Raw genomic sequence first — 16412 nt, 5'->3', positions numbered from 1 at the left:
GTTGTTTAAAAATGATCATCAATGAACCTGTAGGTCTGACAGATGAAGTAAGCCGATGTGAAGTGTGTACTCACCAGCAGCGTGGGCAGCCCAGCCACTACGGCGTACAGGAGAATGGGTGGGACAGCGCTGCTGTCCTCCGGTCCCAGGTAGGGTTTGGTGTAGGCGGTGTCGTAGCAGAAAAAGCCCTGCACGTGCACGCTGAAGGTGTCGGTATACTCGAAGTAGTAGGCCAGCATGACGGTCCCGGCCATGATCACCAGCTGGAAGTACAGCATGATGCAGACAGAGAGCGAGAGACATTTAATTAGAACAAAGCCTTTTCTCTCTCCCTCTCTCTCCTCTACCCAGCTTCCTCCTCATCCCCGGCGGTACCGAGTCCTGCTGACCGGCTCATGACGGCTTGGCTGCACGCAATGAGCTGCTCTCTGTGGAGGCTCCCTCCGCTCACTGCTGCTGCAACTACAGGCTGTGTGTGAGAGAGTGTGTGAGTGAGAGCAAAAGGACGAGAGAGAGAGGGAGGGAGGGAGAGACGGCGCGTGTGTAAGGATGTGTGAGCTCATGTATGAGAAAGTGAGAGAGACAGATTAGAGACGTGTAGGCAACGAATGACAGCTCCCTCTCTCCCCACGTGAGTCAATGTGTGTAGACTAAACGTAGAACCGAGGCATGCTTGCCATGTTTAACCCATGTAGGAGACAATCTACAGACAAAAAAATATATATATCAAAGAATGAAAAAAGGGGGAGGGGCGGGGGGGCTGCAGACGTCATATATGTCTCGACTACTGACAGGCTGAAGCTCTCTCCTCCACATTCAGAACATATTTCATCAGAGAGGGATGAGAAAGGCTACAAGCAAGTTACATGTAGAAGGCTAGAGTTAGTATTTTCATCATATACAGCAGGGATCACCAACTACATTTGCATAAGGGCCAGATTTTTTCTTGGCAGACATCATGGTGGCCAGATTGTTAAATAAATCTTTTTTTTTATTTCCTTGGAAATGTACCTTTTAGCCATTAGCAGTGAATAAAGTCCCTCTTGCCTACAATGCAGCCAGCCACAAGGGGGGGATTGAGATATTTTAGCCACATATTTTAGAGCTGTCACGTTGTTCATCACTGGGTGTGAGTCGAATATGTCAAATCCTGATTGGTGAAAAACACATGCATGAAACAGGTCTTAAGTTTCTGATATCCATTTAAGGTAGAATACGTTACCAAAGCACCTGAGTTGGTAGGTTGATACTGTAAACAGCAGTTTTAATCAAGAATGGACTGATGAGTATCAGCCAAATACTTCTACTTCTATTACTTGAGCCAAATTGTAGAAATTAAATGAACATTTTATACAATCAATAGCCTAAATGTAATAACCTGAAATAAACGGATGAAAATACTAACAATCATTGGATAACGGACTTGCATGATGAGAATAATTGATATTCATTCATAATGGTACTCTTATTTTATTATTTCATTTGTTTATTTGTAAAGTGACCATGTACAATAAAAAAACATAAATGTTTCCATTTGATGCATTGTACCAGAGTTAGCTTAAAGCTAATTTACATCTGCAGTCCCTCCTCTTATTAATGCACCTTAATTATCAAACTCTTTATTGATAGTATTAGTAATATTAACAGGAATATTGGTGCATTTGTGGTGGAAAAAAATGACTTTGAACACATCAAAATAAGTTAACCTTATCCTCATTGAACTGTCAGAAGTCTGAGTATCTTTAAACACATCATAATGTATCGGTATTTCGGCTCCTTTGGCTTGCCTATTAGCATTTGTCTCGTTGATTTTAATGCAGATTTCAACTTTTTTTTTTTTTTTAAGATTTATTTTTGGGCTTTTTCATGCCTTTATTAGAGATAGGAGGACAGTGGATAGATTCAGAAACAGGGAAGAGAGCAGGGAGAGACATGCAGGAAATAGTGCCACAGGCTGGATTCAAACCCAGGCCACCTGCGTACATGGTGCGCGCCCTAACCACTCGACTATCGGCGCACCCACAGGTTTCAACTTTTGATGAGTATCTTCAACTAACAGGACCTAGTACAAGGTTTATTATCATTGCAACTCCGACCAAGACTGAGGAGGATTACTGTACAGCAGCAACAGAAGCTAATATTAGGAGTCTATGCTACTAAACAGCTGGTGGAGATTTTCAATGATCCAAAGGTAGGCTGGCTGCATTTTAGTTTAATTTCTTGTAAAGACTACCATAAGAATGCAAAGAAGAGCTACAAGTTTAATGTACCTATCAGTTCCTCTCTCTGTCACGCTGCTTCACACCTAGGCTCCTCCTCTCTCTCCTCTGGTCGGTTTATCAGACAGCAGGTCAGACACAGAGGAGAAATGTCACAGAGTCTGAATGTCTCTCAGTCCAGTACGGACATTTTAGTTTCGTATCTGTTACAAAGTTAATCTACTTTTCTTTAGAGTTTTTATCATCAGTAATCTATTTTTTAGCCTGTCCTTGTCCCGTGTTCCGCGAGGAAAAAAGGTCGTTAACGAACATTTTTCATCATAGTTTTTGCCAGTGAAATTAACACTGATTTGAAACCCCTCACTTTGACCTAGTCACACCTGTCTGTCCACCCACTGTCATTTTCAGAGCACGTTAGTCATATCCACTACACTTTTCAACAATAGCATGATTAAACCAATGAAACTGTTTTTGAGAAATGTCGTGTTTTCAGTGTTATCTGGAGCCTGTGCAAACTCAACACCAGCACTCACCAGAAAAACACTAAGCACTGGTGGGAGTGCTCCATTTACCACATGATAAAACCTATGAACAAGAGAGCACAACACAGCATGCAGCACAGGATTTAATTGAAATTCAGTTATCCCCAGTATTAGTTTGTACAGTAGGCGTATTGTGCATGCTTCAGCAGATGGTAGCACACGTAGTCAAATCCGCTTGCCAACATCTGAAAATATGAGGTGTTCATTTCCTCATCCATGCCTCTCTCAGTCGGTCCTCTGCCTCAGATGATTCAGCGACTATATTTTCCATCTCTGTCTTGTGTTTCCTCTCTTTTCTTCTTTGCAATGTCTGCAGTGTATTCAACTGCTGATCAGTGTTTATCAGCTCCAACTTCAGCATAACATACTTGGTTACAGCTGCCATTATTTCCTGTACAAAAACTAACAGACAAAAACCATCATCTGAATGCACAAACAAAGAAAAACTAACAGAATGTTTTAATATATTCATTATTTCTATTTTCAATGACAATATGTTCATCACAATATTAGTTCTCTGTGAAGTTTTCCTATTATTATTGATCCTCAATTATTATTAGTGCATCTTTTAATTGCCTGACAGCGATGGTTGTTGACTTCTTTGTTGGTGGAGGCAGTGTGATGCTGTGGGGCGGCATCTCCCTCACTGCAAAAACTAGGCTTGTCATCATTGGAGGCAATCTCAATGCAGAGAAGTATCAATATGAGCTATTTTTTAATTGTAGTCTTTTGATTACATATCTTTTAGTTTTAGTCACATTGGGGTTATTTTTTACCCTTTTTAGTTGCATAGTTTTAGTCCATAAATAAAATTCTTCACATTTCAGTCTTTACTTTTAGTCCAAGCATTTATTCTCTTGCATAAATCTGGTACCAAGTCATACTGGTGTGTTCCATGCACTCTGACAAAGCTGGGGTCCCTGCTTTCTACAGCTAAGAGGCAAAAAAACACAGATGCATTGTTTTTGACTGTGGAGAAATATGGTTTTAGTTATCTTGACGATACTAAACTTGCTCTTTGTCAGTTCGTCACAGATCTTTCTGTGGCTAGTCTTAGTCTAGTTTTCGTCATGAAAAAAGCTGTCGATAAATAGTCATAGTCATAGTTTAAGTCAATGAAAAAACACTGCTACTGATGCTCATGTTTGATAAATGAATAAACTGTTAAATTGCCAATCTGTCTTGTTTCTTTAGACTTCAATCATCCAATCCACCAAACAAGAGTCAGTGGCAGAATAAGCAAGATTTGTCAAATTTTTCATGGGTGCAACCCAAAATACTCAGCTCTGCTGCTCATCCCACTCCATTTGAAAGGGAAATAAACAGACTTTGCCAAGAAGCATTGTTACGACATAGAAATAATCTACCAAACACAAGTTTCCCTACTTTTTGTGCTAAGTTTATTTTGCAAGGTTAGGAGAACCCTATGTGTTTATATTAGCATATTAGCTATATTTTTTTACCTCCTAATACACCTCCAAAAGATACTTCAGTCTTTTTGTTTTAGTCTGCTGGGTGAGATCCTTTTTGTCACTCCTTTATAACTTTCTGGAATGGTTCCATTATGCTAAATACCCACCACTCTCTGAAGCTACATTGGCCCTTTATTTATTTATTTCTGTTGAATCAATGCAACCAACACATTTCCCCACATGCATCACTGAAGCTTCATCCTATTTCATACCCCACACTCTCTCTCTCTCTCTCTCTTTCTCTGGCTGCCTCTCCTCCAACACTAGAAACACATTTATCTGCTTTACTGACACACTAGAATCCATAAGTGAAGGCTGTCAGAGGAGACAGAGAGACGGATGAAGAGGAAGAGGCAAACAGAGATGGAGATGTAGATGCAGAGGGGTGTGTGGAGTCAGTTGGGTACATGCTGACAGCTCTGAGTAATGGCTGCCATTACTGTGTCACTCCATCATCAACCCCCATTTGGATTGTAGCCTAACTAGGCCAAATTTATATGGCTTCATGCTCAAACATACGAGTGAGTTATTGATGGTGCATGTTTTAAACTTTTAGATCAAGTGTTGCCAAAATAACACAAGTAAAAGATCTGATGTTCAAGTGATGATTATAGAACCATATAGTTTCCCTTTTTTGAAAATTTAGGTATTTCTACAAAGTGCAACTGTGCCACTGTTCTAAATGTAAAGGCCTTTCTGCAGGCATTTTTGTGAACCTTTTAAGTACTACTTAATACAAAATTAATTGTAGCCTTTTATAGGATTTTGTAATTGTACAGCCTGACATTGTGAATGCAATTAGATTAACTGTTCAGCACTATTTTGTAGTGGATTAGCTTATTTATTGATTAACGTGTGCCATAGAGTTGAAACAAAGTGGAAGAGCAGCAGAGCACAGAGAAGCTCTCTGTTGTGGTCTGATGTTGGAGCAGGCACTCAAAGCAAAGGCTATAGACCTCGACACACTGGTCACAGATCTAACCCCAGTCCTGGTCCTGAAAAGCATATATGTGCATGTCTTCCCCTTTCCTCTCTGTCTGTAAGAATGCCAGTAAGATGGAGTAAAACTGGACTTTTAAAATGTCACTTTTTATTCTGACTGGGCTTTATTCTGTCAGGCTAAAGCACCTAGATAATCAACGCATTTCCACATACAGTATGGTTTAAGTCACGATGTGGTTATAGCTTAATCAAGCACTTGAAGCAGATTGCCTTTTCTGGTAATAACTCTGGGCCTTCTTCCTTCTGACCTTAGGCACAAGTTACCAAGTATGTTGCACAATGAAATCATGAACAATGCTGCAGAATTTCTGACTAGTTCAAGGGTCTTTGATGACTCACTAGGACAGCCTGAATTGAGAGAATTACAACAGTCCAAGAGGACAAATGCATGGATGAGTCTCTGCATAACTTTGAAACAGATAATTCTGATTTTTGAGACTTTGTGAAGGTGAAAGAAGGCTTATATTGTGCATTCATCTCGGAATTTCCATTACAAAGTGTTTGGAAGAGCAGGACTTTTAAAAGGGCTGCACACAAGGGTTAGGGCCCCTGCCCCACAGCGAGAACGTCCCTGGTTCCCTTCCTGGTCAGGGCCTTTCTCTATGTTCTCCTTGTGCATGTGTGGGTTCTCTTGGTACTCCAGCTTCAGGCTTAGAGTTAGGCTCAGGTTAATTAGTGACTCTAAAATTAGCCGTAGATGTGAGTGTGAAGGCTGCCTGGTTGTCTGTCTCTATATGTTAGCCCTGCGATTGACTGGTGACCAGTCCAGGGTGTACCCTGCCTCTTGCCCAATGACCCTCCTCCCACTACAACCACCACCCACAACCCCCACCAGGAAAAACCGGTGTAGAAAATGGATGGATGGAGGACAACAAATGTGTTCATTACAGGCTAAGCAGAGGGACAAGACTGTCGTAGTTAAAAATGGTGGAAACTGTTGTTGGATAATACTCATGCCAGGACCAGTTGAAAAAAAAAGAGAAAAATGTTATCTCTGCCAAGAAAAGCTTTCAGTTTGATCCTTTGCACCTCTTTCAATAAATATATCCTATCCAGATCTGATCAAATCTGTCACTAAAGCTACATCGAAGCTCATAGCTTCACAGGCAGCCATCATTGCTACTGGCTTGCAAAACATTCTCTCTACCAAGAAAAGCTTCCAGTGAGGTCTTGGCTCTTTTTAACTGGTCCAGTTCTAATAAATCTGTTGTTTTATTATAGCCGGTCTACACTGGCAGCAGCCATCATTTCCAGTCTTCGGTACGACTAAACCCCATCCGTAGCTACTGCCTAGTTCCTAAGTGATGCTGATTGGTCAGGTCCATTCTTAGACCTGCACAAATGTTTCATATTGGAGCTTTGCAAGATGGTGATGACAGACCTGGAATCTGTCCAATCCATCCACTTTTCAAGGTTAAGAAGGCTCGTCCTCAAATTTTGTTTTATGTGGGTGTTGAAGGACAAATCCTAATCAAATAGAGCTCCTAAATTACTCACAGTGGTAGTGGATGCCAGGCTGATGCCATTTAAGGCAGTTATATCATTAGAAAAAGCTCTTCTGAGATGTCTGGGGCCAAGCAAAATAACCTCAGTCTTGTCTGCATTAAGAAGCAGGAAATTTCTGATCATCCAAGTCGTAATGTCTTTAAAAAATGCGTATAGTTCAAATAACTGAAGCACGCACAAAATGTCTGATTTAATTTGGGGCTGACTGGGGGGTATACAGAGCATTCAGACAGTATTCAGACCCCCTTTACTTTATCCAGTTTTGTTATGTTGCAGCCTGATGCTACAGTCGAAAAGAATATTTCTTTTTTTTATAATCTACACAGTTAGCACCCCACAGTTTTAGATTTTTTTTTCTAATTGATTAAAAAAACCTGAAATATCACATTTGCACACCAGAGCAAAAAACCAAGCCATGAGGTTAAAGGAACTGCCTGTAGAGCTCAGAGACAGGATTGTTGCAAGGCACAGATCTTGTGGAGGCTACAAAAACATTTCTGCTGCATTGAAGTTCCCAAGAGCCCAGAGGCCTCTATAGTTCTCAAATGGAACAAGTTTGGCACAACCAGGACTCTTCTAAGAGCTGGTCACCCAGCAGTAAAGGAAGAGAGGTGACCAAGAACCGGATACCTCCAGAGATCTTGTGTGGAGATTGGACAAAGTTCCAGAAGGACAAACATCACTGCAGCCCTGGACCAATCTGGGCTTATGGCAGAGTGGCTAGATGGAAGCCTCTAATTAGAAAAAAAATAAATAAATAAAAAAATAAAATTAAAGCTCGCTTGGAGTTTGCAAAAACACTGCAAATGAAAGCCAAATGAGCTTTCATGTGTTTTGCATATCTAATTTATATGTTACACTGTTATTCTGCCTGGTGGTAATCCTGCTGCACAGATAACAGTTTCCTGGATATTTTTGACTAAACATTTTATTTTCAGTGACAGAGAATCCAAACTACATCATTTTTGGAAACACATGCTTGTTGCAATGACATACCATTAAACAGTCTTCTGTCACTGAGAATCATCTCTTCACTGTTTTGATTTTAAAATTCCTAAAGGCTCAGTAATTGACACATGATGTTATTAAGATAAACATGCTGTTTGCATGCACATGCACTGTTTATTGCACATATGAAGCATGTGTTTGACACACAGACATGATCGCTCATCCAGAAGGAAGGCTCCAAATCCAGCCAATCAGAGTAAATTTTTTATGTAAGCAGTTGTGAGTGTGTGAGCACAGTTGAGTCCTCTGTAGACCTACGGGCCCATCTGTCACTGTCCTGCTCAGCCTATGAGGAGGCTTCCAGTCATAGCTCGACTGCTGAGGCAAAGATCACTAACACACAAACGCACACACCTTCAAACACACAAAATATTTCACTTTCAAGTTAATTCCGGCTAAGAGAATAGACCATACACCCTGGCAGCCTTGACATCACACTCAAAGTGGGAAAAATCAAATGTTGATATCATGTAGTGCTGAAGTATTTCCTGACTAAATGCAGTGAATTTGACAACTGTTCAGAGGGCATTTCATATTAAAAATGCCTGTCTGTACTATTTAGAGAGAAGTAACAGCACTTCATTAGAACTGAAAAGAGCAAAAGGAAAGGAAAAGGCATTATACTTTCACTTCCTCTAAATGTAAAGTATTATAAATAATAACTTTTGAAAATATGCTGAAGTTTCTTATACTCACTAGGAAAACACTGTGGTGAAGAGTAACCTCCTTTTTACGATGATACAGAAACAATCAACTGATATACATCTGTCATTTCATAAATCTGACATAAATCTCCACTGAGGATCTGGGCATAGCATTTCAGATGCAAAATTCCCATTTCTTTTTATTGTACTGGGGGAGTACAAAATCTCAGAAACATATAAAAGGAGACATGCAATAATCTGCATGCATAGACACCAATGACAGAGCCTATAGATCTTCTGGTGGAACCAAACCTTTGCTAGGTTCTAGAAATTCTGGTTATGGCTGTATAAACACAACAGCAGACGTGTCAGCGAGTACAGCAGCAGTGGCAGCTGCAGAGAGAAGGAAAAGGAGGGCGTCAGTCTCTCTCATGAACGCGCACAACTCAACTCACTGCTGCAGCCCCTCATGCCACCATGGCAACCAAAACAAATGTGAGGCAAACAATACAGGAGCTGCTCTTACTGGTACTGTACCTGAGTGCAGTGAATGCTAATTCAACATAAAACAGACAGATCAATACATATCAGTAAGATAGCTACATCCCATCATGCACAACCGTCTGATCTAAAGTCACCAGAAACTGCTGTGACGATTGATGTTATAGGACTGCAGTCTGCAAAGTAAACTAAACATCATTTAAATAATATGTTAGGCATCAGCTCCATGCCATACTCACAAACAGTTAATGTATCTTAGAGGTAGAACAGGGTGGTAGCCTTCCAGTCAAAATTTTACTGGGGTATACAGATAACACCGCCAGGTGTTTTAAAGTCACATTATACAAGCATGCACGTGCAAGCACAACAAGGAGGGTGCATGCCTCTGCAGGAGTTTTATTTAATCCTTTAACAAAATGCTTCCAGTCCAGCTCCAAAATGTTGATTACAGAGTTGCTGGAGGTGCTTTACAGTTGAAGCATCGTTTTTAAAATTTCACTGGTAAACTGAGTTACATCAGAACAGAGAGTCAAATGATTCTCCATTTCCTCTTTTATCCTCTCTCTCTGCCTCTGTGTGTTAAAGTCCCTTTGCACTCATTTCCCCCACGCTAAAAGAAAATATGAAACAATAATGCTCCGTTCTAAGAATGTGAAGTCACGCTACATGTTCTTCTAAACAGGTAAAGATGAGCCTTGATTATTATTTATCCATATGTTATGAAAAACGGCAAGCTCCGTCTGCCATAAGTTCACTTTCCTGGAAGCTTATTAGAAGTTACAAACTCCTCTAGAGCCTAAAATAACCAAGCACCAATGAACTTCATCTGCATTTCACATAAAAAGAGGTAGAATTAAGTTTAAATGCTTTTAAAAACTGTTGATGGTTTAGGCTAACTCTGCTTGACTTTGCTGCTGCAGCCACAGCAGCTGTGGTTATTAACCAGAACCCATGATCAGACAAGTTCATCTTATTGGATAAGTATTTGTATCTCTCATGCATATATTGAACTAAAAACTCACTAGATATGTGCATTTTGCAACAGTTTGAGTTTATAAACTCACCAGGAGGCCACCATATTTTTTCTTTTTCTGTTTTTTTTTTTTTTTTTTACAAACATAGCAACAGACATACAAAGCAGCAAAGAAAATTTGAAAATAATAATAATAACATCTTAGGGAGACATTTTAAATAAACAGTACTTTTACATAAAGTCAAATAAATATTTTCATCATGGAGCACAAGGCTACAGTTTTAGCAGATTTTTTGTCACAGGAGTGTGCTAATGTCTGAATATAGAGTTCTAACTCTTTTTTAAAGGCACAAAAAAGGGTTTGGTTTTTAAGATTTAACACTTATGGATATAAAACTTGAACAAGATAATGAGGTTACAAATGTAAAATTCACTTTCCAGTTTTCTCTCAAATTAGAAAGTTATGTTTTGGTCCGTGACATCACTTAGCCACAGCGCTCCACACATTTCTATGCAGTAATGCTGTTTCAGACTGGCAGTATGTTTTGCTGCTTGCAGCTGTTGCTGCCATAACAGCTTTCATACCAGACATGAGTTTGCTGCGTGTTGGCTTTGTGTCCCTGCTGTCAAACCTCTGTCATTCCTCCTAAGTTTGACCTCAATAAACCTCCCTAGAAGTGGCTGGATTCAGTGTGTAGTGGAAGCGTGCCAGTAGCTTTTCGAAATAAAAGCATTATGTACAAACGAAGGGAATTTCGTCAAAGAAATGCTAAAGTGGGCTGTTACTTTGAAAAGCACAAACCCCAAGTGTTTTATCTTTAATGTGGAAACAGAAAGCTTCATAAATAGTAGAAGTTTGGGGAACAACTTTATTAAACAGACACATTTTAGCTTGTGGCCTTCATCTGGTTCATCAAGAAATGGATTTCAAACATATTGTACCGATGTGGACATACATATTTGCTAATACAAGGTAAATATGGCTTTGTATTTAACAATTTTTGGTGTAGTTTGACCAATAACCGTCCGTGGTGCAAGGAAAAAATAGAAGAGACCTCAAATCTTGACACTCTCTGTGCATGAGACGTGCAGTGTCTCTGGCAGCCCTAACACTGGCTGCCAGTCTGAAACAGTGTTACTACGTAGGAACGGCAAGGAGCGCTGCGGCAAAATGACGCAAAGTAAACTCAAGTTACTCAAAATGCAGCTATCTAGAGAGTTTTTAAGTTCCATATACATATGAGAGATACAAATATCTATACAACAAGATGAACTTGTCTGATCATGCAGGGTTCCTTTTAAGCGCCTAAACTTCATCTCTCATCACTGATTTACACACAGAATGAAGAATTACCTTATTGTTCAGCTTACATTGCTGTGGATCACATTACAACCAGCAGTGCACACTTAGAGAAGACCCAGCACCGTGCCAGGACATATCCAGCAAGGTTTTATTTATAATGCTTAAAGCATCTTCACACACAGGCAGTGGAGCTGCTGGTGGAAACAGACACGTATCCTTCAGGCATTTATTATTAACATGTGCTCATGGCACAGCTCCATCATTAAGACGCTAATAAAAGCCATACTGTAGCTTTTTTTTTATTACCCCAGAATACGGTATCACCATATTACTGCCCATTCCTACTTGGAGGATAAAAAAAGCATCCACAGTAAATATGACATCAAGCAAAGCATGACACGTATTTTTATTTGTCTTGTTCCTCTCATAAGGAGCAGGAGATTGTTTGCTCTTTTCCCTGTGGAGTGACTAATGAGCTCTGTTGTCTGGTGGAGACAGGTGCCCCACTGCACAGCAGCATTTAAACATGAAAAGACCCACAGCCAGAAACACAAAGGCTTATAGGAATGAACATGAAAGCACAATCAATCCCCTTTAAGACCTAGACAGTGGAATAAAAAGCACAATCCTGATCACTTAAGAAGCACAAACTGAGGCATTGCTGTTGACTGTTTTTTTTTCTGTTAACTACAAAACCCATTCATTTTTCAGTGAAATAAAGGTTCCCAATGAATGAGATGTCCATAGTACTGCATCATTTCGGTGTGATCAACATGCCATGGTCAAGCATCAATCATAAGACATATTAGCATGGTGCTTAGATAAAATGCCACTAATGAGTCATCTCACCCCCTATTCCCGCAGTGACAAATGTAAAACTACAGGAAGAAATGATTGTAAATTGATTATAAAATGGATTTTAAAGGTGTTTAATATCTCAGTTACTGGTGTAGATTTCATCTTTAAAGTCCCCATAAAGTTGCCAAAGTTCCAGACTCACTAGAGAAGCTTCCTTAGGGGTTATGTAGGGGCGGGTAACGCCCTTAGAGCGGTGAAATGAAGGGACAAAAAAGTAACTGATTTATGGTTCAAAACTTATTTGACTTTTTATAACCTGTCTCTTCTTGTTGTATACCAAAACACCAAACTTCATGGATAAAACGTGGGTACCACCACCAACCATGTCTACACACACTTGTTTCAGGCTTTTCTTACAAAAATACAGTCATGGACAAGAGTATTGGCACCCCTGGAAGTTTTTCAGAAAATACACCACTTCTCCCAGAAACGGTTGCAATTTCAAATGTTTTTGGTATACACATGTTTACGTCCTTTATGTGCATTGGAACAACACAAAAAAGCAAAAGAAAAGCCAAAATTGACATAATTTTACACAAAACTCAAAAAATGGGCAGAAGACCGAGGAGAACCCCACTGCTGACAAAGAGACATAAAAACGCAAGACTGGAGTTGCAAAAATGTTACTGAGTAAGCCTCAATCCTTCTGGGAGAACATTTTGTGGGCAGACGAGACAAAGGTAGAGCTTTTTAGAAAAGCACGTCATTCTACCATTTACTGAAAACAGAATGAGGCTCAAAGATGTTTTGGGGTTGTTTTGTTGCCTCTGGCACTGGGTGCCTAGACTGCGTGCAAGGAATCATGAAATCTGGAGACTATCAAAAGATCCTGGGCCGCAATGTAGGGCCTAGTGTCAGAAAGTTGGGTCTGCGTCAGAGGTCATGGGTGTTTCAGCAGGACAATGACCCCAAACATACCTCAAAAACACCAAGAAATGGTTGGAGACAAAGCACTGGAGAGCTCTGAAGTGGCCAGCAATGAGTCCGGATCTAAATACCATTGAACACCTATGGAGAGATCTCAAAATTGCTGTTGCAAGAAGGCACCTTTCAAATCTGAGAGACCTGGAGCAGTTTGCAAAAGAAGAGTGGTCCAAAATTCCATTTGAGAGGAGTCAGGAGGATATGAGTGAATTGAACATCTCCATGATCATCCTTGAATCCTTCTGATTTTGTCTAAGAAAGGACTGAAAGCTCTGCCCTTTGCATGCAAAAGAAAAACTATTACAAACCTCCCATTTTAAGGTTTATAGACACTGGAACTGGGAAGAAAAAAGATTAGTATCTGACATCAGGGAATTCAGAGTTTTTACATGTTTGTTGGCTCTTTACAGGCCCACAGGACTGACACGTACAGTAGAGTCAATGCTTTTCCTTACTGCAGAATAAAATCTGACATTAATATTTGCCTGTATGACATACTGTATTCATAAGATATCAAACCATTCAAAATGAACTGATAGGCTGCCAAGACCACATCATTCTGACTGACTGGGAAACTATAAATAGGCATTTTGTGGTTGAGATAGGAGGAATGCTTACATTGTATTTTATTGCACCATTATGCCAAAGGCAGCAGTGTGACCCAGATACAGTCAATACATCACAGAAGGCATGCAAAAATACCTTGGCTAACAAGCACACACATCACTTTGAAATGCATATCAATCTCTCTCGGTCCACACAAATTCACAGACAGCTTCCTCTTTCTTACATAAATTTGAGCAAGAGAGGAACATGACCAGGATTTACTAATTAAGTGTAGATTATCAGAAACATGGCCTAAATTATATGGCTTTCTGATTTAATTGCACACCAGATTTGATTTCATCATGATGTGTGAATAAAGAGCTCGTATTAAAGGCAGAAGTGGCAGAAGAGAAAACTTCAAAGTAGCATGCTTCAAGCAGCCAAGGCTTATCTGGTATGTCACACTTCATAAGAAATTCATGCAGTGTCTTTCTTGCGACCCGCTGATGTGAGGACTGTTCCTGCAGGCCCCTGTTTTTGAATGAAAATAATTGTGGCAGGCATGGATGGAAGTGGAGACTGAAGGCTGGGGCAGCCCTACAAAGATGCAGGCCATGCAGCTTTGAATCCTCTGCGCGCATTAACATCCCCACCTCATGTAAAGAAGCAAAAACCATGCATTAAAAGGTTTTAAATAAAAAGTATGTAAACTCCACCCTCAAGGGTCTCTAAATCAAAAGAGTAACAGAAGATGATAAGAGGATAACACCGGCAATAAAAAGTTTTCACCCCCTTGGACGTTTAATCCTTTTTATGATTTCATAAATCAATCATGGTCAATATAATTTGGCTTTTTTGACACAAAAAAATCATGTCAAAGTGAAGACAGATTTATAGCACGTAATGTCAATTAAATAAAAATGTGCACTGGAAAATAAGTGCCTGCAATAATATTCAACTCCTTCAAATCAGTATTTAAAAGATTACACCTTTGATTGCAATCACAGCACTGAGTCTGTGTGGATAGGTCTCAGTCAGGCGTACACATCTGGACACTGCAATTTTACTCAAGCTGTCAGGCTACACCGGAATCAATCATGCACAGCCCCTACCATATCCAGCCACACATTTTCTGTTGGATTGAGGTCTGGGCTTTGACTATAGACTGTTGAAAGAATTGGACAAAGCCTATGTGACATCAGCCGTCTGATTACAACTGGTGGACTCAAACGGCTTTTGAAGCCAATCCATGGTGGCCTCCATATTGAAATCACTGTCTCAGCTGAATTTTGGATCAACCTAATAGCAGACAAGCCATGGTATCTGCTGATGTTGGTCCACTGTGTTTTCTCAAGTCAACGCAGCCATCTACCAGGACATTTAAAAGCACTCATGCTTCCCTCTGCTGACAAGGTTTATGGAGATGCTGATTTCATTTTCCAGCAGGACTTGGCACCTGCCCACACTGCCAAAGGTACCAAAGCTCGTTCAATGCAAACTGGCCTGACCTGAACCCCATAGAGAATCTATGGGGTATTGTCAAGAGGAAGATGAGAGACACCAGACCCAACAATGCAGATGACCTGGGCTTCCATTACACCTGAGCAGTGCCACAGGCTGATCGCCTCCATGCCACGCCACATTGATGCAGTAATTCATGCAAAAGGAGGCCCAACCAAGTATTGAATACATAGAAATGAACATACTCTTTAGAAGCCTGACATTTCTGCATAAAACATCTTTTTTAATTGATCTTATGTAATATTCTAATTTTTTGAGACACTGAATTTTGGGTTTTCTTATCTGTAAGTCTTAATCATCAACATTTCAAGAAATAAAGGCTTGAAATATTTCACTTTATGTATAACAAGTCTACATAATATATGGGTTTCACTTTCAGAAAAGAGTGACAAAAAATATTGAACTTTTTCATGATATTCTAATTTTTTGAGATGCACCTGTAAATGTTCTCCTAAGCCGCAGTTCTCTGCCAGACTAAATAAGATTGTCCTCCAGGATAGTCTTCTGTTTTGCGCCTTTACATGCCTTTCAGGGCCGGCTGCTGACAATTATCCCCACAGCATGATGGTGTGTTTGTGGTGCTGTGCAGCGTTTGCTGTCCGCTAAACATATTGTCTTGTCTGATGACCAAAAAGCACCATTCTGGTCTCATCAGACCAAATAATTTTGTCATACAAGCAATCAATTTAAAAAAAATCAATAAAGGGGTGACACACCCAAGGGGGTCAAAACTTTTTTACAAGCACGGTGTGGCTGTAGGGGTGAGGGGTGAGGTGAGATAGAGCTCATTTGCATTTGAAGGGGAACACACCAAAACCAAGCATTCTGGGAAAGACTGGTTTGTACAGGCTGCTCTGGTGCGTGATTCACATTTTGACCAAAGCAAAGCACAGACATTTAATTTAGATGACGGGGAACTGTGGTGAAAGGGGAAAACAGGTGAAGATGTGTCCCCTTAAATTGAAAGCAAACATACTTTGAAGAGTACAACAATTATGAGCTATGTACCAGTTTAAGTGCTCATTTCACAGTGAATGTCTGAGGGGAATACAATTAGTTCTGCAAGGATTAATATTTTAATCCAAAGTGCTTGACAAATTGAAAGCTTGACCTGATGATGGCACTAGATTAAAAGTCAGAGAATCATCAAAGTTATAACATTCACCCGCAGAGGAACATGAATATGTATATCAATTTTCATGGCAGTCCATCAAATTGCACTCGGGACATTTAACTGTGAACTAAAAATGTCAGTCTGCTGAATGAAGCACTTGCACAGGTCGAATTTTCAGCAGTTACAATATACAGAGTGATCTCCGGGAAATGTGAAAGTGGGAAGAAAACTATTTTTCTGGACCGTAAAGAATCAATTCTGATCAGTACAAACTTAAAA

General features: G+C 40.0%; 1 protein-coding gene across 1 annotated transcript in view; it reads right to left on the bottom strand.

The window, feature by feature from the left end:
* Positions 1-16412, bottom strand: part of LOC121527084 (phospholipid phosphatase-related protein type 5-like) — a 135166-nt gene that overhangs the window by 96099 nt on the left and 22655 nt on the right. Inside the window, exon 3 of the mRNA XM_041813771.1 lies at positions 75-263. Within this exon, the coding sequence (XP_041669705.1) occupies positions 75-263 (189 nt within the window). The remainder of the gene's footprint in view (positions 1-74; positions 264-16412) is intronic.

This window comes from Cheilinus undulatus, linkage group 19, assembly GCF_018320785.1.
Source record: "Cheilinus undulatus linkage group 19, ASM1832078v1, whole genome shotgun sequence".
NCBI lineage: Eukaryota > Metazoa > Chordata > Actinopteri > Labriformes > Labridae > Cheilinus > Cheilinus undulatus.
Note: the sequence above shows the minus strand (reverse complement) of the source record. Positions and strands in the feature narration are given on the sequence as shown.